This window comes from Lates calcarifer, unplaced genomic scaffold (genome assembly GCF_001640805.2).
Source record: "Lates calcarifer isolate ASB-BC8 unplaced genomic scaffold, TLL_Latcal_v3 _unitig_950_quiver_259, whole genome shotgun sequence".
In the NCBI taxonomy this organism is placed as follows: Eukaryota; Metazoa; Chordata; class Actinopteri; family Centropomidae; genus Lates; species Lates calcarifer.
Genome location: NW_026118117.1, coordinates 1,409,327 through 1,430,865, shown reverse-complemented (window position 1 = coordinate 1,430,865; position 21,539 = coordinate 1,409,327). Strand labels below are relative to the sequence as shown.

Genomic DNA, 21,539 nt, shown 5'->3' with positions numbered 1-21,539 from the left:
CCTCAGGGCAAGAAAAAGATACAGTTAATATCCATTCCACAAATGGACAATATACTGATGGGTGGAGTACCTTCTTTGTTGGCATCTTGAGCTTCATGAATTCAGCCTCTCTACACAGAATGTTCCAAGGAGCATGGATCTTCAAGAAGCCGATTCCAGGGATCTTACTCTGAAATACAACCAAGATCTGGATATTTAAATACCATTCTCTATGAACCCACTGTAGAAAAATGAAGAAGCTCATGGTGTGCTAAAATGTATTACCCAAGCAACTAATGTTGGGTTGACATATAGAAACAGCTTTCTGTTAGATTTAATCAGATCAGATTTAAAACTCAGCTGTCAGTACAAACAAGTCTTTATTGCTGCATATGAGATCTCTCATACATGTCTCTGCAGCCTCTACGCTTATGTAAAACCACTCCTACACTGCCAGACTCACTTCACACACTTCAGCTCAGCACACTGACCCGTCTGGATACAGAAATACATAACATCCAACTCAAACCAGCTGATTATGAGTATTGCACCCATCATACAGATTTACCATGTACTTCACTGTTAAATGTTCAAATATATTGTTTTGTTTGCTCATTATAAGCAATGGCTGATAAGTTGTAAGATGCCTTTCATGCAGCACGAACATAATACATCAGAGATACAATACTGTTAACAGGAATATGGCAAATGGGTGGTTATATAAGGAGGCAACAAGAGGCAAAAGTAGTGCATACTGATAAATGGGATATGAAACTGTAATTCAGTGTCACAATTTAATTTGAATAGAGGCTGGGGTATGCCAGGATTTTCTAATTGATTAGTTATTTAATACATTTAGAAAACCACTTATGAACAAATAAGTAAAAATGCATTTTAACCGTGCATTTGTGCACTTATTTATTGTTTATTTCTTTGAGAAGCAAATTGATTGATCTGTTATTGCTCTCAGTCTTTATTGGGGGACGTAAATTTCATTATCTACCTAAGTCTGCAAACGTCCACTTAGACCTCTATCTGGAAGTCTGTGTGCAAGTTTGAGACTCCATAATTGTTCACTGATTGCACGTGTGCCAAAAAAGTGAACTTGATGGTCATCTGGTGCACTGTATATGCACTGTATTCCTGATCCTTGGTTCTATTCCTGTTAAACAGTTGCACACACTGTTTTCTTTTCCTTGCTTATTCATGTTGTTCAGCCAAATACAACAAACAAAGGAGCTTTTCTTGCTGTCTGAAGGTCAAGATCAGGCTCTCTAGTGTGCATGTGAGGAATGTGTCCAAGCACGCAGACCCCTGTTTGTGCGTCCAGAGTACTAATAAGGCTTAAGTGTTGATTGTACAAAAAAAAACAAAAAACAGACTAACACCATGACCATGACAGCAACTGTTCATATAGATAATTCACATTCCCAACCATGACAGTAAAATGTAAACACAGCTTCCTGCTTTTTGTGTCCTTTGCTAGGTAGTCATAGCATTTGTGCTTTACTGAAGTAAGAAAATACTGGACGTGGGGAAGACATTTTAATTGTAGCATCTATTTCCATATATCAGGCTGCCAATCATGTATAATCCATATGTAATTGCCAGCTGAGAAAGTCTGTAATTATTACAGACTCAACAAGCCTCCATAGCCCCTAGAACAGTCTTCAAAGTTTGCTCACACATTTTCAAGCCATTTAGCTTTCAGTAGCTAAAAGCCTTTTTCAGAGCATATTAAGAATCCAGCTGCCCTATGTCACAGTTTTGGTCATTAATTTCTTAATGGATGACTCCCTATGTAAAAAGTCAATGTATCTCCAATTGTCTTTTCTACAGAAAAGTGACTAAGAAAAGACAAAAACCGGTTTTTCTCCATTAATGAAAACAAATGTCCATGTATCCATGGGTTTACTCACGTAGCAAATACACAGCTGTGACACAAGAGCTACCAGGAATATAATCTAGCAAACATTCATGTTTAGATGAGATAAGATAGGAAAATAAATAGAATAATATCAAAGTAATGTTCTGGAGTCAGTTCAAAGATGTGGATTAACTATAAACAACAATTAGCTGACTGCCAGACAACAGATAACCAGCTTAGATCTGACAGTTAGTTTGCTTTAATAAACTCTAAATATTTGATGTGAATTTTATTGTATTATTAAGATGTAAACGTAACAAAGTAACAAAGAATTGTATTGTATTTTGTTGGGTCTATAGGCAACAATATTTGCTATTATGTTATATTTGCAACATTTGCATCACTAGTGAAAAATGGTCTCTTTCCTTTCTTAATGACAATGTCAAAGCTGAATATGAGTAACTAGAACTTCTAACATTCAAAGGTGTTAAGTAAATAATATTAGTAACCCAATATGAGGAGGCCTCTTTGAATTTCTAGCATATCTACATCATTTACTCATTTTTTGACAAATACTGACACCTCGTTTTGAAATGTGACTGCCTGAAGACCATACTGATCTATATGCAATATCAAACAGAGTCTCTTTTTCAGTGTGGGATAATCAGGAAAACTAATTACAATGAGAGCAGCAGGCTGATATACTGACCTGTTCAGCAGCTGAATTTGAAAGGTAATAGAGTTGAACTCAAGAGTATAATGAGACAGATGAGACAAAGAAATTGAAAAGGAATTAGGAGCTATCTGAGGAAAGTCATTTCTGTCACTCTCAAGTTCCCCACATGGCCTGAATCTGCTCTGTGACTTGCTGAATGTTGTACCTGCTTTCAAATGCATGTTCATTCTTTCCAGAGTCAGCTTTTACTCTGTTGTCTCAATACCCAATCACATGCATCTCTGAAGTTTGTCTGTAATCTCCTCCCCACTTTCTCACCCCTTCATCCTTTTCCAGCTCCAGACCCGTCTCCAGAAGGTTTTCCTCAAACTCCTCCCGTCTGAAGCGCTTGTCGTCCTCATGATAGTCTGTCCGTTGCTCCTGAGCAGCGATCTCTGGATCCTCCTTTGGCTGCAGTGGAGCTTGGCTGCCTCTCATGCTCAGGCTGCGGCGAAGCCGTCGGATGAAGCTGTTGTCAGCAAATCTGGATGACCGACGCCGGACGCTGCTGGGCTTCTGGATGTGGTATGCCAGCACATAGTCCACCCGCCGCCGTCCATCAGACAAGTATGGTCCTAGCCGTGGATACAGTGGTGAGACATCATCCCCATAGAGATTTTTCATTGGCTAGAAACAAGACAGAGACAGAGAATCATAGATTATTGTATATGGATAGAAACATTTCCTATTTTCTGTATTAGGGATACAGTTGACAAAATACTGCATGTCAAACAATCTCTCCAGAATTTTTACTGTATGTTCCACACACACACACACACGCACATACACAATGTAAAGTGGTAAACACTACTCCCTGTACCCTGCTGATTTGTCTTTATTTAATACATTGTTCCTAAATTTTTCATGTCTTTTTACATTTGGCAGTTATGGATGGCCATTTTGTTAGTCCATACTTTGAGTAACTATGCTCGTCTGTAAACCTGTTGGTGACCTGCTGCCCTCAGATATATGACATGGCATGAATTATTCTTCCTTATTGGGAAAACCCTTACACACATTAAATATATTTAAAACTTGGTAAAGTCATTGGGACACCTTATATCATTTTCTTTTCAGAAATCTGTGTAGTTGATTTTATGGACAAATCTGACCATTTGCTTTAAGGTCAGGAAAAGTTTGAGGTCGTGTTAAATATCTAAAACGACACACACAGGATACAGGATTAGTTTGATAGTATTTAACTACACCTCAATCTTTCACTAACCTGAAAACCATGTACATGTATATCAAGACTTTACTTAGACTTAATTGACAGTGACTGAACAACCCGCCAACTGTCATGAGATTCAAACAGTGCTAAGCTGAGTCTCAAATAGTTCAAGAAGAGGTGAGAGAGAAAAGTAATAGAGCAGTCTCTAATGTCAACTTTGGCAGAGAATGGTGAGTTCATGGAGGTCCTAATCACTCAGAGTTAGAGGCTGACAGCCTTTAACCAAAGTGCTTCTGTTGCCTAAACCAACCACATGTAGGATACAGGATGCAAACTTTGGTTTCTAATGTCAAAGTCCTGCAGTTTGTAAGAATGCCATCCACCCCAGTCTCGACCCAAAAACCTGCCTACCTAATTTGCAACAGCAAATACGTTTTAAAACAAACTTCATGCTCACTGTATTTACTTTACTGTATTTACTGTTTACTGTAATGAGGATATTGTTAATTTACATATTTGGTGAGCTGCAAATACATCAATACTGAACATATCAGTAAACTGTTCAGACATTGTTTCCCTCCAAAATATCTGATCTTGCAGCACAATATCCAGCAGTTCTTTGGTACTGTTAAGCCTCTCAAAGAAGTTGGTCAAGGTAAGGGAAAGATTTAACACAGAAAAAGTTCACATTGACTTCATACACAACCTGATTATTCACATATGACTGGAAATATCTTGATCTGGGAAAAAAAAATAAACACAAACAAAGATGGATACAGATAGGCAAAGTGAGAGCACTGTGTAGGGAGGGGGAAGCGGATAACAGTTGATAGAACAAACTTCATGTTATTCATTCTCTGTGGTATATTTACATCATGGTTCACTGGACTAATGCACTCCTGGGCACCACGCACTTTCACACTTGCAATGTAATACAATTTACTGTCCCCAGAGACATTCAGTGGAGAAGGAAGCAACATACAACAAACATGTGCTTCTATAGCTGAATCATGTTATCTGCCATGTCATTAAATATTGAATGTACATAGCAAGTGGTGTTTACAGAGTGATATGCATCCTGTACTGTCTTTTTATGTCTACTTTCTATTTCCAAACTGCATCAAATGTCTTTTTGTCCTCATACCACTGTGAATTATAAAACCCTACAATATATTGATACCCAGTATTTGAGCACAAATGTCACCTCATGCTTTATGAACATTTGTACATTTTGCTTTGTAAAGCATGTTGCACCTAGAGAATAAGAAACCATAAGCCAGCTAGTTGTACTTTTGTAGTATACCCATATGCCCTCAGCCGGCTATGTTTGCAGTTAAAGGACAAGGCTGATGTTATTCTGTTTTTTCCTTGTTATTATCTGATCCTATGAACAGACCAAAATAACGCTGAATGTCTCCTTCTAACCACTGTTATGTGTATCAAAGCCTGATACATCTTATTCCTCTGTGCTCCATTGTTGTAGTTCTTTGTCTGCTTACACACAAAATATTTACAAGTCATGATTTCTGAAACCTGTCAATCAAAGAACAAAACTACATCACAAATCTGTATTTTTCACTTTTATAAAACACTTCTTGCAAAACACACAATTCTCTCACAACTCCAAACACAACCAATCAAAATGCTATACATATTCACCAGCATATCACAACTACTCTCCTCATGTGTAAACACTAATTGTTTTAATGATCACTAATCAATCACTGCTTTTGCATAGGCCAAAGATAGATAGATACTTTATTAATCCGCACAGGAAATTCACAAAGGTCAGATTACCTGTTTAGAACAGAGGATGTGAACCTTGTTGGGAGAGCAAGAGGAGTGGGAGGGAGAGGCAGGGGACAAGATCGAGGACAAGAACAGGTTTAAGGAGGAAGAGCTGGAAGAAGGGGAAGCAGATGAGGGAAAGGGAGCGGTCTCTGGTTAAACTGATTAGGATACTGATTAGGGCTATGTTTATTGTCATCATGTGATCAACCACAGGTTGACTTTAACATCTAACATTTACATTGACTCATTTGGCAGATGCAATGGCAAGTATGCAACTATCTACTGGCTTCTTCAGCACTGCAGTAAAATATGTGAATAGTATAATGCAATTCTCCATGAGTATACAGTATGAGAAATGGAATAGAACAGGCAGTCATTATCAATGTCCTTGGACAAGCATGGGGGAAACTGGTCACATGGGAGTAACCACACTTGGCTCTTTCAACACTGCCCAGATCCACGGCCCACCCCAGATTTGTGGAAATATGGGACAATGTACATTTTTTTCCAGGCTGTTCAGGTCCAAAACTGGTTTGTCACCCCTCCACAGTTCACAGTCGTGTACCTCCCCTTATATTCACCTTTTATGAATCTTATTCCGGAATTCAGGAATCTTGTTCCAAATGGATAGTCAGTATGATGCCCACATGCATTTTCTAGGCAATGGAGGAGGCACGTGGGGACATAAACGCCATGCCCATGTCCAAGGCTGGATATGCCACCCTGGGAGATGCTTCTCTTACTGTTTGGCAAGAGAAAATACAGTATGTGACATGGACAAGGTATGGTGGACAGACCCAGCCTGGAGGAGGGCAGCTTAGCACTAGTGATTCATTTTGCAGGAGATATGAGACATTTTGCATTTTGTGTGTGTAATTTTTGGGATTTGTGTGTAGAACTTTGACAACAATAAGTTTCAGAAAACTTTTGAGAGCACTTGTAAAATATACATCACTGTTGTGCTGGGAGACATGTATTTTCAATACCATCAACATGCAAAATGTAGTTTGACTCATACACATACACTGTCCAGCTGCGCCAAATACTCATTAGAGTGCCAATGATGGAATGATATGCTGTTAAAAATAGTCCCTAACAAATGCACTATTCCTTCCCTCCTAAGAAGAAACTACAGAAAAACTACGGTGACCAGCTGTTTTAGGAAATTACTAAGCCGTTTTGAAAAATCAAACTATGCATTTGTGGGCTGTTTTTAAAGATCAACCTTTTAAATATGAACCAGTATGCCTGTGGCTGAGTACCACATCATTCTGAGTGACCAGAATAATTTGAAAGATGCTATAATCCCATAAAGATGTGATACACGGTGGCTATGAGAAAGTCATGAACTAGAAAGTCTTGTGAAACGAGTTAACTACTGTAAAAAAACGAATGATGAATATGGAAATTTATTTTCTGATGTGATCTGAGTGTGATTCTGAAAATGCCCTCTGTCTGACCTTGTCTAGTCTTATCTATCTGATTACAGCTAAGTGTGGTACACTGCCACTTGATAAACTAAACTCCAGGCTATTTGTAGGCCTGCGAACAGCATGTGTCTGCGTGTGTTTGTGTACTGTCTAAGGTTAGAGTGACACACTCCTGACAAAACACTGAGGCACACAGCGGTCAAGCAAACACAGATCCTCAGCTGCTTCCATTGACCCCCAGCAAGATGTTGTATGGAACAAAATGTTGTTTATCTCTGTACAAACTCCAGCACATAACTGATTGCACTGCGAGAAGATCTGTGATGCCTTTGGGAAATTATGTAATTACGGCACCAAAAAGGAGATGGATACAGCAGGGAAAAATAGAATATTGACGTGGAAATCAAACACATAAACAACTGTGGCTGACGTACACATTCATACATATAAAAATAAAATATGTGCTGTAATATACTCTATTGGAGAATTTTGCATCTATACAAAATTAAACAAGACTAAGTTTGTAGCCATGCCAGCAGCTTTATGAGGTTTTCCCTGTAAACAAAACTGAAAGATGATACAAGCTCATGTCCAAAGTTTGTTTTTCAGATTTTTAAAAGTTATGGTGAAGGAAAAATAAAAATTTTAGAGGTAATCGTGTCAACATCTCACCACAACAGTCTTAACCTGCTGGTGTTTTGTAGGTAGTGTCATCAAATTCACTGTCTTAGCATGCTAGCATTTCCTGATATGCTAATTACCACTAAAAACAAACCACTGCTGAGTATTTGTTCATAAACCAAATGGACAAATGAAGAATTTGGTACTTTAAACTTTATTATTTCTGTTGATTTTTTGCACAGCATTCAATAAAATTACCACAAATAGACAGACTGGGAGCAGGGTAATATTGCAGCCCATGAGTAACAGTAGAACTCAGTGGTTTGTCTGCCATGTGCTCTGTATGTGATGGATAACTTAAGCTGCTCTAATCAATATGTTTAAATTAAGAATGGATCTAATGATGACATGTAATGTGAAAAGAGTCACTTGTGGTGAATCGACAGATATTTATCATCTGATTCTGCAGTTCCCTATGGCTCAATTCAGCCCCAGTTCTACACAGCTGTATTTAATAAAGTGACCACTGAGAGACTGAAGACAACATACAGCACTGTGAAAATTTGAGACAGCATGAAACACAGCTGATATCCAACACCTGATGTTTACATGGTGATAGAGAGGCAATTACATGGCAATACATGTTGAAGATCAGACACTCCATTGTCAATAAAAGAGTCATCAGCTCAGGCTGATGGACATGAATTACCTTCATGGTCATAGATCAGCAGTGAATCACAAAGCTAATATTGAAACACTTTTCCACTTTACAGCCACCAAGTCACTGTACAGCAGCTGTGTGTGTTTCTGTGCACACTGTATATGGCCCCCAGCCCCATCCCCACCACACACACACACACACACACACACACACACACACACACACAAAGACACACTCAGCTTCACCCTTCTCTAACAGGAAGTAGTCATAGCTGGAAAGGTCAGAGGTTGCTTCTCAGAGGGCGCATGAGGATGTGGTGGTGTATGCATCATCCGCCAATAGGAACTCCTTTCTCACCAAGCCACTGGGAAATGAGGTTCTCCTCTCCTCTGGGCTTCCACATGCACACAGCCACCCACACATATACACACACGCATACACACACGCACATATCTGAGCCATAATAAGCTGAGGGCTGAGACAACCCAGCAGTTTCCCAGTCAATAATGTTTTTCACAGCAACAGTGAGCTGCATGTGGCAGCTGGAACAGTGAGATTTTACATGTTGAGGGTTCAACTCATTATATGTTACCATGGACATCTGACCTCTGCAACAAGCAAGGCAACAGTGCCAATATCAAACCTGGCACATTTCTCCTATGTCCAACCAGAAAAAGCACCGTGGTACTTCTTCACCCAAATTAGAAAAAAATGCATTTTCTTTCCTGCCTCTTGTGGTGTCTACCTATGCAGAGGGTTTTGGTTTTAGAGATTTGGTTCAGAAATACAGAGATTCCAGGTTTTGGGATGTCTGTACACAACACTATGGAGGTGTAAGTAATTTCATCTATGGTGATCACATGTCTGCCTACTAACAACATCCTTGTTATATCCTTCTGTCGCTATTCTATACTCTGGATAATCTGCAGACCTCAGTGTCAGCTCTTTTCATGGGCACTATTTCTTCAGCACACAGTAGCTCCAAAGTAACTGAGTAAATATCTCAATGGATATCTCAAAAGCAGGGAAATGAAACCAAAAATACCTGCATTGATATATACCACAAGAGATAAGTGTGATTCCACATATAATGATTATTTATGCTAATATGTACTGAAACTGGCCTTGGCTACTTGTGCATGTTCTCCCTGTGCCTGTGTGGGTCCTCTCCAGATACTCCAGCTTCCTCCCACATTCCAAAGACATGCAGGTTAATTGGTGACTCTAAATTGCCAGTAGGTGTGAATTAGGGCTGGGCGATAAAACAATAATAATATATATCACAATATAACTTTTCCTCGACAGACATATAAGACATGGTCGATAACAACAGTGATAGAACTCATTCCACTTGTGTTTTCACAGACGAAGAGCCAATGATAATGAGAATCAATTGCCAAGCCAATCATGTGGCTGGAACAGAGTTTGAAACACATCAGGTTAGGTTGATCCACACAGCACAGAGCGCAGGAGTAAACACATGTGCTAATGTTTTGGATACTGCAGCCGTGCACACCTGTATGTCAGGAGTAGGATCGTAATAAAAGAGAAAATGACGACAGAGAACTTGAGCGACAGCGTTACTGAAAAAGATGCCCCAACCTAACACAGCCCCGAATGACAGAGGACTGACAGGTACAGAGAGCCAGTAGAGACAGACACAGCTGATAAAAACTCTGTGGGATTTGTGCCAATAGAAAAATACAAAATACAAATACAAATCTGCCTTAACTTCAGCTAGATCATTCTACCATTTGCTCTCTTTGTCTCTCCTTTCTATCTCTCCCTTTTGGCTCAATCGGGTATTTTAGAATGTTGCCGCAGCAGCAATAAAATGTATATAGCAGAGACACTGCATGGTTGGCATCTTGCTCACAGCTCAGTTATCTCAGCCGCTTTTAACTCATCATAAATCACCATTAGTTTCAGCTTTTACTGTGTCCATTCCAGTGACTAGCATACAGCTCTCACCAGTCACCGAAGCGGAGAGAATCAGAGCAACTCACACTGCCTGCATCATGCTGTCGCTCTGTCCTCCGTTTTCATCAAGTATCTAACTCCACAGTTAGTTTTGTTGTTTGGTTTCAAGATGTTGTAGAGTTTACAGCCTGTCGCTCTGTTGCTCCTGCAGTGCTCTGTGTGTGAACTTTGAGACGGCTAAAAAAACAACTCATCCACTGACATTGTGTGAGTTGAATCAGGGTCTTCTGACTGATGCATCAAATAGATGACATTTAGGGGGCAGCCCTAAAAATTGACCTAATGTTATCTTCACATCTCACTCAGGAGTAAAAAGGAAGCTTTAAGTTCGACAGAAATAGTGATTTGATTTATATTGTAATATATACTGATAGCAACCGATATGAAAAATCATCACTCACTGATTTTGACCAATTTGGGTCCACCTGATGAAATCTAAGTCCAGTATTCCCACTCTTTTACCTCTGTGTTCTCCATCAACTCCTGAGGGAAATATCTAGTTCTTGAGCTAGCTGTCTGTCGGCCGTCTGGGCAGTTAGTGTGCAGTGGTTTACCAGAGTTTTTAGCTGAGAACAGCTTCCTGCTGCCATTGTAAACCAGACTGACAAGACCAGCGATGATGAACCCAAACAGCTAAGTGTCTTGCTGTCTGTAAAACAAGGCTAAAAGTTGGAAATGAGCCCTCCTCTAGCATCAAACTTAAGACAAAATATCAGCTACACAAGATATCTTAAAAATCTAACAGGTAAGTTACCATGAAAATCCATAACAATAGGGCTGCTGCCTAAAAGTCAAAGAGTTAATGAACCGTCGAGAGGACTCTGAGTTCACTCACAAAATGTTTTCAGTGAAAACATCAAAATCATTACTGAAACTCAAGCTAATGGATTGTCTGATATGAAAAAAAGCGGACTGAACAGTCAAATTTTCAGATTGCCTCAGGACAAAACATTTTTAGGATAACTGGTGGAAAGGCTGTGAAATTAATGACGTTAATCAGTGTAGTTTTATTCCATTACACTTCTGTATTGTGAGATGTAATGAACATTGACGCTTATAGGAGCCACTAATGATTGAATAAACTGTTAGTCCTTTTTCATTTAGATCTTTATTCTCCAGTGTAAATGCATTTCTCTTGCGTTGGTTGTCAGTCATGGACTTGCAATACCAAGAAAAGCAACATACATGTATACTGTACATGTAATATATGTATGAAAGATTAGACACCCATATTATTTTCAGAATTGCAGCTCTGAACCATGGTTGGGACAACTCTGGTTCTAAGCTAAGTTAACCTTGTCACTCTGAGTTAGCTGGCAGACAAGCACCATCATACATGTACAAAAACACAGATACCCAGACAAAATCGCTCTAAAATGGACAGAAATGACTGTCAAAGCAACGGACAACAAGCTTATATCCATGTCTTCACTGGCCAGTTACAATCATTCAGGATCACACCTGTTCCACACAACCCCTGGATCTAACATAATAGCCACAAGGCACCTCCACACACATTCAAATATCCTGGAAGGAATGGTCATAGCATAGTTTGTGGTTGTACTTGCTCTTTAGGAACACAGGAATATGTTATCAATTACGGTTTTTGCAAGTAGGGGATTTCCTCTTTACCTACATCCAGGGTGGATGGACCAATTGTGAAGACAACATAAACTCAGGTGAATCATCAAACATCCTGAAGAGGTATAAGAATAAATGGTCCTAAAATGTTGAGTTCTGACTCTGAAAAGGAACATGAAATTCAATGCAAAATTCTGAAAACAAGCACTGAGTACGTGTCACAGGTGGCCAGTACTGCTGACTGTGTCGGTGAGTGGAACAAACAAAGCAACTAACTTCCTGTTGTATTTTAAACATCTGCATGTACTGAAAACTTAGGCTCTACACCACACACCATAACCCAGCAGCACTGTCCGAAATGGTCACACACAGATGACAGAAAAGTGCAAGGGGAGGGGGTTTCTAATACTATCCGAATATCCAACGCACAGTTTGGAAGGAGAATAAATCCCGCTTAACATATAGCGTAACGTATTGTCTTACTATGGACTCGCTGCTCCTGGCCTTGGCATTGAAGTCAGCATCCAAATTCTTCTCCTCGCCAGGGACTGGCAGGTAGTTGTCATTCCTCCTCATTATGGCGGGGTCCTCCTGCTGCAGGTTGCCTGAGAGCTTACGAGGCAGCGGTGGAGAACCTGAGATAGGAACAGAGAGACTTGGCATGACCCTTGTGTGTTATTTTCTTCAAGGCAGCGCTGCCCATGATAATGTAAAGACCATTTTCTACACAAAAATCTGTTGTTTTTTTCTACATTTTTAAATGTTTGTCATAGTCAATGAGAAATTTCTCTGACATTTGTTTGACATTTGTGTGAAATTCATCATTAGCATATGAATTCTTGAGTTATGGCCAAAAACATATTGTGAGGTCATAATGACAGTGACCTTTGACCTTTATCCACCAAATTCTAATCAGTTCAGTCCCTCAAGGTGTTCCTGAGATGTCTTATTCACGACACTGGGACAGATGGACGGACAAAGTAATGCATCACACCATGGCTGTCACCAGCACGGATGACCGATGTGGTTGACTCTGATCAGATGAAGAGCAAAAAAAAAAAAAAAACACCTCTGTAACTCTCCAACAACCATATTAACAGTAATTTCAAACTGAGGCTCTAGACTCCCGGAGTCCTTAGGACCCTGGCCTTGTGCCCTGTCAGCCTGTTCAGTAATCCAGGGTCATAGCTATATGGGTATGACACAGTAAAAGAAGGTAATTATAAAAATAACCAATACCATAACTATTTGTGAAGATATTTAGTTGTTGATATGGTAAGGTTTTATATTGAACAAATATTTGGGTTTGTTCGTTAGCTGTTAGCAGTTTGTTTTTTGTCCATCTACTGTGTTAGGATATGTTCTTCTTTCGCTATTCCCAAATGAACCCTTCACTAATATCATTTCATATGAAACCATGCTCACAGCTGTGGATGGTTCTCTGTGTCAAGGAAGGGTAGGGATAAACATAAAAACTGCAGGATGCACTTGCGACTCACCACCATTAACAGGAAACAGTTGTCACCACGGATACTGATAGATACCCTGCTCATTCACATGTTGTATTGTATTGTGAGATGTTCCTCTGAAAATGTATTTAAAAGTTCTCTTTGTGATCCAGCTTGTCATGTGTTTGATGTCATTATATTTATGAGACCAGCTAAGAATAATCTAGGAGGAGATTTATGGTGTAACTATTATGTTGTCTTCAGGGAGCATACATAGCACAGACAAATCAGCAAGAGCACCTTCCTCATTTGTAATCAAGCGCTGACCAGAGAGGAAACTAATCAGTCAAGACACAGCAATAAGCTGAAAACAAACACACTGAGTCTTAATTTCTGCCTGCACCAACAGCAGACTGCAGTCTAATAATCACAGTGAATCCCAAAGGAAACATTACTTCTCAACAACTCTGATGGATATTGTCAATTAATAAAAGCTCAGAAGGAAACATAACAAAGAACATAGTTTAATGTGGCTCACCTGAGTGTTTGTACTGAGTGCAGTCAGTATCACTGAATGATTACTAATTACACACAGGAAACAGGACACAACTCTGACTGCATTACCTGATGTATTCAGTGTTTACAGAGGTTATTATAATTAAATGCTTTCAATGATCAAATACTTTGTGTGCAACCAAAATGTTGAGATCTGCATCATCTGCAGGACAATACTATCTTGCACTTCAGATGAGTTTATGAGGTAAATCATTGTTCTTAGATTAAAGATGAATTAATTAATTAACTTGACCACATTCCCATTTGATCATGAATGTATGCCTGTGATTCTGGGCTATTCAAAGGATTAGTGCACCATAAAAATGCTTACTCACTCTCTTCCCTAGAGTGAGACAAGAAGATCAATAGCACTCTCATGTCTGTGTGTTAGGTAATAGGCTGAAGCTTGATAGGAGTCAAGACATGGTTAACTTAGCTTAGCATAAAGACTGTGAGAAGAAGGAAACAACTAGCCTGGCTATGTTCAAAAAGAAAAAATACTCCTTGCAGCACCTCTAAAGTTGTATTTTGTTTTGACCTTGACCTATGTTGATCTGATACACTGACACATGTGTTACAGTCTTCCTTTTGGAGAGTAGAGAACATGAGTGCAGTTCCAAAAAAATGGTCTCCTCAGTCCTCAGCTTTCCTACATGGCTGACACATATTCAATTCAATTCAATTAAATTCAATTTTATTTATATAGCGCCATATCACAACAACAGTCATCTCAAGGCACTTTTCATATAGAGCAGGTCTAGACCGTACTCTTTAAAATAGGTATTTACAGAGAGAGACCCAACAAATCCCACCATGAGCAAGCACTAGGCGACAGTGGCAAGGAAAAACTTCCTATCTTAAAGGAATTGTTTTTGGGAAATATCCTTATTTGCTAGCATGAGATGAGAATGTTACTGTTACTGCTGATAATCCGTCACAGTGAAAAATGAGTCCCCTTTATTTTCATTTTCCTTCTGTCAAATTTGTATCATCAGCAGGTTACAATGTGATGGTGACTAATTTGATAACTTTTCTTAGATGTTTACAAAGAGATGCTTCAACTAAACTTCCAAAACCTCAACATGGATGCTGTGAAATTGTAAATGAAGTCACAAGAAAGGTGCACTTGTCAATATGGTGGACAACCTATCTGAAGTTTCAAAGCTCTGCAAGTTGATTTTCATAGTCTGAAAATGAACTGAAACCAGAGGCTGTCTGCAAGGTTGAAAGTCTGTCTGAAACCATACGGTATGGCAATAAAGTGTGAGCCATTTAGTTAAGGGGATAAAACACACAGTATCACAGTATGGTCCTTTAAAACAGTACTGGGTGACTTCATGTCACTGGTTAAAAATGTTAGAGTGGTTATCTGTTGAACATTGTGTTGTCACCAACAGCACTTTGTAGGTGATAACCTCACCAGTGCTGTGGGGGTTTATGCAGCTTCACATGTTCACAGTAAGAGGTGTAATTCAAAGAAAATACAATATATTTTCAATGACCAGAAGTCCTAACAAATGATGTCCATTCACTGCAGCAGCATTTTATTTGAACTGCATTTTTATTGTTACTATCAGTAAGTAAAAATTGGCAAATACTAACACAGAGATGTATGAAGGTCAGACTTAACACTTTGTTAATACAAGGAGGCCAAAATGTCAGAGGGATATCTGAGGGTAACAACATTACTCTCTCAGTTATTAGACAAGATCCCTTAGTTAAGAAACATCATAAAACTGCTGAGTGGATTTTGAAAGTGTCCTTTCATCGAGACCAAAGTAGAGTCCCTTGCCTTTGATAAAGCTGGCCACAACTGAATATACAATGTCATGGCCTTTACTGGCCCCTATACTATATTACAGTGGGTGCCAGTAGATTTGGCATTTACATTGGATGGAGAGAAAAACCTAAATGAGACTGAACAAGTTGTTTCTTCAAACAGTTAAATAACAGGCAATCTTTGTTGATGGTGCACGTAATGGCTGTCCTCTCTCAGAAAACGACAGAAGTAGCATGATGCTGTTATGCTGCTACAAAACCTCTTAAGAGGGAGGTTGTTATGGACGGTTGGTTGACCAAAGTGTATGTGGATCCCATTTCAAACCAAATTAGGATTAGTTTCTCTTAACTAGGACCACAGTTTTCCTAACAATATACAAGTTGTTCCGATTCCCATTTCCCAACTGAAACGGCTTAGATTATGATCACAAAATAGTTTTACAAACCTAAACTTTAGTTATGATGATTTGTTGCACCAAAGGTGCTGGTGATGCAGAGGACAGGGAGCACTGGGGTTTAATGGAAATATTCCCTAATGTTTTTTTGTTTTGTTTTTTAAAGAAGCACTAAGAAAATCTTAATTTCTTTAAAGCAATTATACCAAAGCATAACAGTTAATTTGATACCAAATCATAAACATTTATGGGTCCATGGGCTCAAAGCTATGAAGTTACACTGATGGGTGGTGGCTAAGTACACAATGAACCTTAAGGAACTGATATGGGGTTTTAGATTAGAATAGCTGCAGCAAACTTGATGTTACATGTCTGGCATGACAGGTTTGACTGTGTACAGTATGTCAGCCCTCTTATGCACTGCATACCTCATGTAAACCCCCTGGCTCATTCAAATCTGTGATTTATGTTTTTTTCTAATTATACAGTATTTACAGTTTAACATTTTTGTAATTACATTTATGACTAATAATACTTTAACATTTTGTGGTTAGTTATATGTAGTTACAGGTATTCCATAACAACACAGCCCTGCTGAAGACCTGATACCATCTGCCAAATATCTTGGCAGAGAGCCTAGACAGGCAGCACCCAGCATGGATCTTGGATTTACTTTAACAACACGACATGTTTTCAGCGTAAATTAAAATTAGACTAGTCCACCTGTCAGAAATTTGAATCTGACATTGAACAAGGTTGTTATTTTATTATTATTATACATGCCCACTTATCTAGTCAGTTTGTAAGTAACAAGTAGTAACAGGTTAAGAATTGTAACATTTTTCAACTGATCACGGAACAATAAGTGGTTTCTAATGAGCAAGATGATGAGAACAGAACCTGCCATGCCCCATTGTTACAGAGGGTGGGTTTACATGAATTATGATGAGATAAAGATCTAACAGGATGTAATGGCACCTGTGACAGTGTTGGCTCTTGAGAGTGGTGTGAACTGACCATGTATTTACACAACCATCAACTCCAGTTTGTATCAACTACAAATAGTCACATCATATGTGACAGAATACGATGGCTCTTTTTTCATATGAAAGAAGAGAGTGCTGCACAGTTCTATGAACCAGGAGGACAAAACAAATTCACCAGTCAACATTAAGAGATATGTCAATATTGTGTTTACATCATCTTCTGCTGCCCTCAAGCAATGTTGGGCAAGTTACTTGAAAATGGTAGTCAGTTACTCATTACGCATTACTCATTTAAAAAGTAATGACATTATTTTAGTAATTATTCATCAACAAAAGTAATGCATTACATCATGCATTACTTAACTATCATTACTCAACTCAAAGGTGTCTGCAAACAACTCTGAATGCACCACACCCACATGTTGCATCTTTATTTAACACATGTAGAAATACCTTAGCTTAGCCTAAATGACATAGCTCTCCAGAGGTCCCAACCACACCAGTCCTATGCAGCTCACACACCCTCCATCAAAACAAAACTAGATGACGCCTGAATGCAGGCGAACCTAACATACCTTAGCAAGCCAGCTAAGAATACATGACATGTGAACACAACAACTTTGGAATTACCAGGCACTGCATTGTTTACACATCACACATTAAATGGCTTTTCATACAAATTGTACAAATTTCCCATGAGTGAAATAAATATTGTTTATGTAGGCTTTATAAAATCTTTTTCAGGTTATAATAAGTAAAACCAGTAAAGGAAATGGTCTACACTGTGCATGCATCGGGGCCCCCTGTAAATTAACACTACGCTTCTGTATCAGCGCGCCTATGTGCGTTATATCAACAGCCTCAGTCCACCTAATCAACCAACTGAAGTGCGAACAAATGCAATGGTTCATTCTCTGGCCACGTTTCGTCTCAGTGCGCGCGCATAAATTACCGTCATCAGCGTTATTCCTGCATTCCTTCCAAAAATTGAAAAGAAATCTCTGCAGAAATAAAGAGCTCTTACCGGGCTCCTCTGCACTGTCGTGGTGGTTCAAGCTCCCGACCGGTTCATCTCCATCATCTTGTCGCTCCATTGGGTTAAAAAAAGGCGCTCAGGGTTCTTACACAGACCCCCAACTACATCTACAGTGCCGTCGCTCTTTGCAACAGCATCTATCCCTCCGTGTGCTCAGTGGCTTCACGGCCGCCTGCGCTGTTGCATGGAAACACTGGAAGGAGAGCTAACACTTATTCATTCTTTTGGAAAGCTGATAGACTACTGTTAAAGTGTTTCTTGTCGAATATGTCCAAAAGAAAGTCTTTGTCGAAATGAATTGGCTGTATCTATAGAGTATTTATATCCCCATGAAATGAATCCAGAGGCTATTTCAGGTCAAAATAAATCTGCCTTAATGACATTATTTTTAAGCCCGACACTATTTTACGTTATAACACATCTCCTCCGTGTGAGGACGTGCTCTGTCAAAATGGGATTATGCTCTCTCACACAGCAGCGTGATAACGCGCTGGGGAAGCTAAGCGAAAATCGTGTCAAAACGGTCTATAATGATGTTGTATTCACATGCCACATGAAAACAGGGAATGCAGGCTTCCTGCTCACCTACCCACAACTTAGTTTTCAGATATGCTCACCGCATTTTACAGTTGTTTATTTCAAGAGTTTTTGTAGTGAATCCTAAATTCTTTCATGATAATGAAAAGTTAGCATTTTCAAGAGAGATCATATTTAGTTGGCTGTTGATCAGATTTTATATCTAATGTCCAGAGAGGAAGACGGTAACTTGCTTGGTCCCAGCTTGTGATTCAGACTTAACGACAGTGACACGTGTCCTTTAAAGGGGAGACAGTTCTGTGTTCTGTGGCTTCCTACAAATATTAATGTTTGTTATAAAGTGACTTTAACCTATCCTTAGTTCAGATGGACTAGGACTACTATTATTTTGGTAAATGGTTTTGATTGATAGGGAATACAGGTGTGAAAGCTGTCACACAGATAAACATTTCGTTTTACCAAGAAAAAAAAACACACACATCTGGCAATGTTTGAAAAGCCCACGAGGTTGACTTCTCCGAAGTCCTCAAAGACTCATGTAACTATGTTAGGGGGAAATGGTCTATTCTCTGCACATTAAAGATTTTTGCCCCAAATGCCAAAATGCACCTCTTCTCCCATTCTAAACAAATCATCTACTCATTTATTTGTACATGACACACCATTTTTTTCAATGTTACCAGTTATATCTGCCAGGAGATGTAAGTGTGTTTTTCCAATATTTTATATTTTCACACAAAATAACATATAATGTATATAACATGTCATTTCTGGCTATGTGAACGTGTTTTTATGGTGCAAGAGATGGATTACTTTTTAATCTAAACATTTAGAAGAGTCTTTGATGATTCTGAAAAAACATTCAGAACAGCAGGAAATGTTGGTGAACATCCCTCTGACTGTTTTCCAAAGATCGCCAGGCATTTGCTCTTCTGAAAATCAGTTACTCCGCTCTGTCTTGAATGCGAGGCACAAGCTGGGGGAGAGTACCAGGCTGAATCTCCACACTAGCTCCTCATTTTCCATGCATGCGTGGGTATACATTGCTAGTTGCGTTAAGCTTGAGGTTTGTAAGAAATTATTTCCCATGGAACTTGAACGCAGCATTTGTTCTCCAGCTCGAGCATCACTGCGCCAGCTGGTGCCGCCCACTCGCGCTAGGGTCTTACAGTAGGCGCGAGGTGATCAGAGCGCACGAGCGATTTTCTCTTGCAGAGTCGGACCACTTCACGGCAAACAGAGAGAAGCGAGACAGGCCCACAGAAAACCCCGCGAAAATCATCTTAACGACTTCACACTTTAGCAACACTAAATGACCAATATATGTTACGTTATATGTTCAGATAATTAAAGCTAGGCTAATTAATTTTATTTTGAGAGTATATGTCTCAGCACGCCCCAAATACACGTTCTATTCCATGTTCTAAAAGAACATCACCTACAGGTGTCTTCAGTAGGCTGAACCACCCCCTTTCCCCTTTTCTCCACAGCTCTGTCACACCGCCTGACTGCTGTCAGCGCTCCTTGCTGGGTGACACCCGGAGCTTACAGAGGAAGATGTGGAGAGCGCCTTGCATTCATACTACAAACCAAGCACTCCTCCGGACACCGTAACATGAATCATGGGGTATTTTAATCCGGTAGCTTGTAGATGCCACATAATTTCCCACATATGAGTCACTGATCGACCAGTGGACAGATATCACTCTGCGTGATAGAATATGCAGGAAACCTCCTGTCTTAAAAAATGCGCCTCAGGCCAGACGTCAGTGAGACTTCACGTGAGCGTGTAATGGAGAATCCCAAATATCTACTCCCTAACGTCTGGCCCAACCCGCTGTCCGGTTTCTGGGGCAGAGCAGCAAAAATATAAAAAATGAGGCGTGAAGGATCATATGTAGCTAATAAACAATCAAAAAAGCCAAAGACAGCTGCCGTTCAGCGCAGAACAAATGAAATGAATGAAAAAGAAGTAAACAAGTCCGGGTTTCGGACTGAAAATAAAGGCAGGAGATGTGAAAGGAACAGTTACCTTTTCTCCAGAGGTAAAAGCGAAGTAGAAGGTAGAGGATAAAGATGAGTAAGTGCAAGTATTGGCCAAGTAACACTTCCCACTCACCTGTGTGCAGACGGGCGGAGGAGGAAGTGTTTCTGGCCTTCTCAGGTAAAGTCTCTCCTCCCACACAGCAGCTCTGGGACAGCATGAAGTCATTGGGGGGTTATGCAACGTCACAATGTAAAGACATGGGAGTGCTGATTGGCCAGGAGACCAGAAAGAACACATTCTGAAATAAACCTACAGTTTACATCCTGTAAAGTCTGTACCTGAGCACCTGCCTTTTATTTTGGTAGGTGATTTGGGATTTGCAGTTACATATTCACTTTACATTGAGAGTGAACTGAGACAGTGCAAGGCAGCTAGGCAGACAGGGAGTCTCCTCAGGTGAGACAGGCATTCCTATACAAGCGTGTGTGGACTTGCAGTGGATTGGCAGCTGCCAGGTAGTTTTCCATGTCCGAAACACAAACACACACTTCTGAACTCACTCTGATAGTTCTTTCAAAGTGTCACAGAATTCACTGCAAAGCAAACTTTCTGAAGAACAGGTTTATATGTGGGAGATTTCTTTTCTTGCCTGCAAATAAGACACACATGATGGAGTAGAATCTGTCTGAACCTATCAAACAACAATAAGGCTCACTCCAAGTGTGTTTTCCTACCAAATGTTTCAACAACATTCATATTTACATATTCAAAATGCCTCTGCTCGCTGTCATCTGAGGATAAAAGGGGGGACATGGAAACAGGGAAAGGAAGTACGCTTATGATACAATGAGTGATATTTGATCACTGCTGGACTACCCGTGTTTTCCTTCCCCTGGTTTGCACAATGAAAAAGTGAAGTCATTTTGGTCTGGAAACAATGATCTATGTCCTTCAGACATCATCTTTATAGGGATTACAGCAGTGATACTAAATGAACACTTTTGGCAAATTTTGGACAAA

General features: G+C 39.6%; 1 protein-coding gene across 4 annotated transcripts in view; it reads right to left on the bottom strand.

Moving 5' to 3' along the window:
• ano1a (anoctamin 1, calcium activated chloride channel a) overlaps positions 1–20,721 on the bottom strand; it is a 55,284-nt gene extending 34,563 nt beyond the window's left edge. For 2 of the 4 annotated variants that reach the window (XM_018672048.2, XM_018672049.2), the window contains exons 1-4: positions 17,984–18,596; positions 12,280–12,431; positions 2,841–3,188; positions 71–169 (exon numbers count right to left, since the gene is read on the bottom strand). In XM_018672048.2, the coding sequence (XP_018527564.1) occupies positions 71–169; positions 2,841–3,188; positions 12,280–12,431; positions 17,984–18,053 (669 nt within the window). In that variant the 5' untranslated portion in view covers positions 18,054–18,596. Of the gene's footprint in view, positions 1–70; positions 170–2,840; positions 3,189–12,279; positions 12,432–17,983; positions 18,597–20,564 lie in introns of those variants that run through there. The other 2 variants (XM_018672051.1, XM_018672050.2) reach the window with 2 other exon arrangements.
• Between the last annotated feature and the right edge of the window lie 818 nt (positions 20,722–21,539).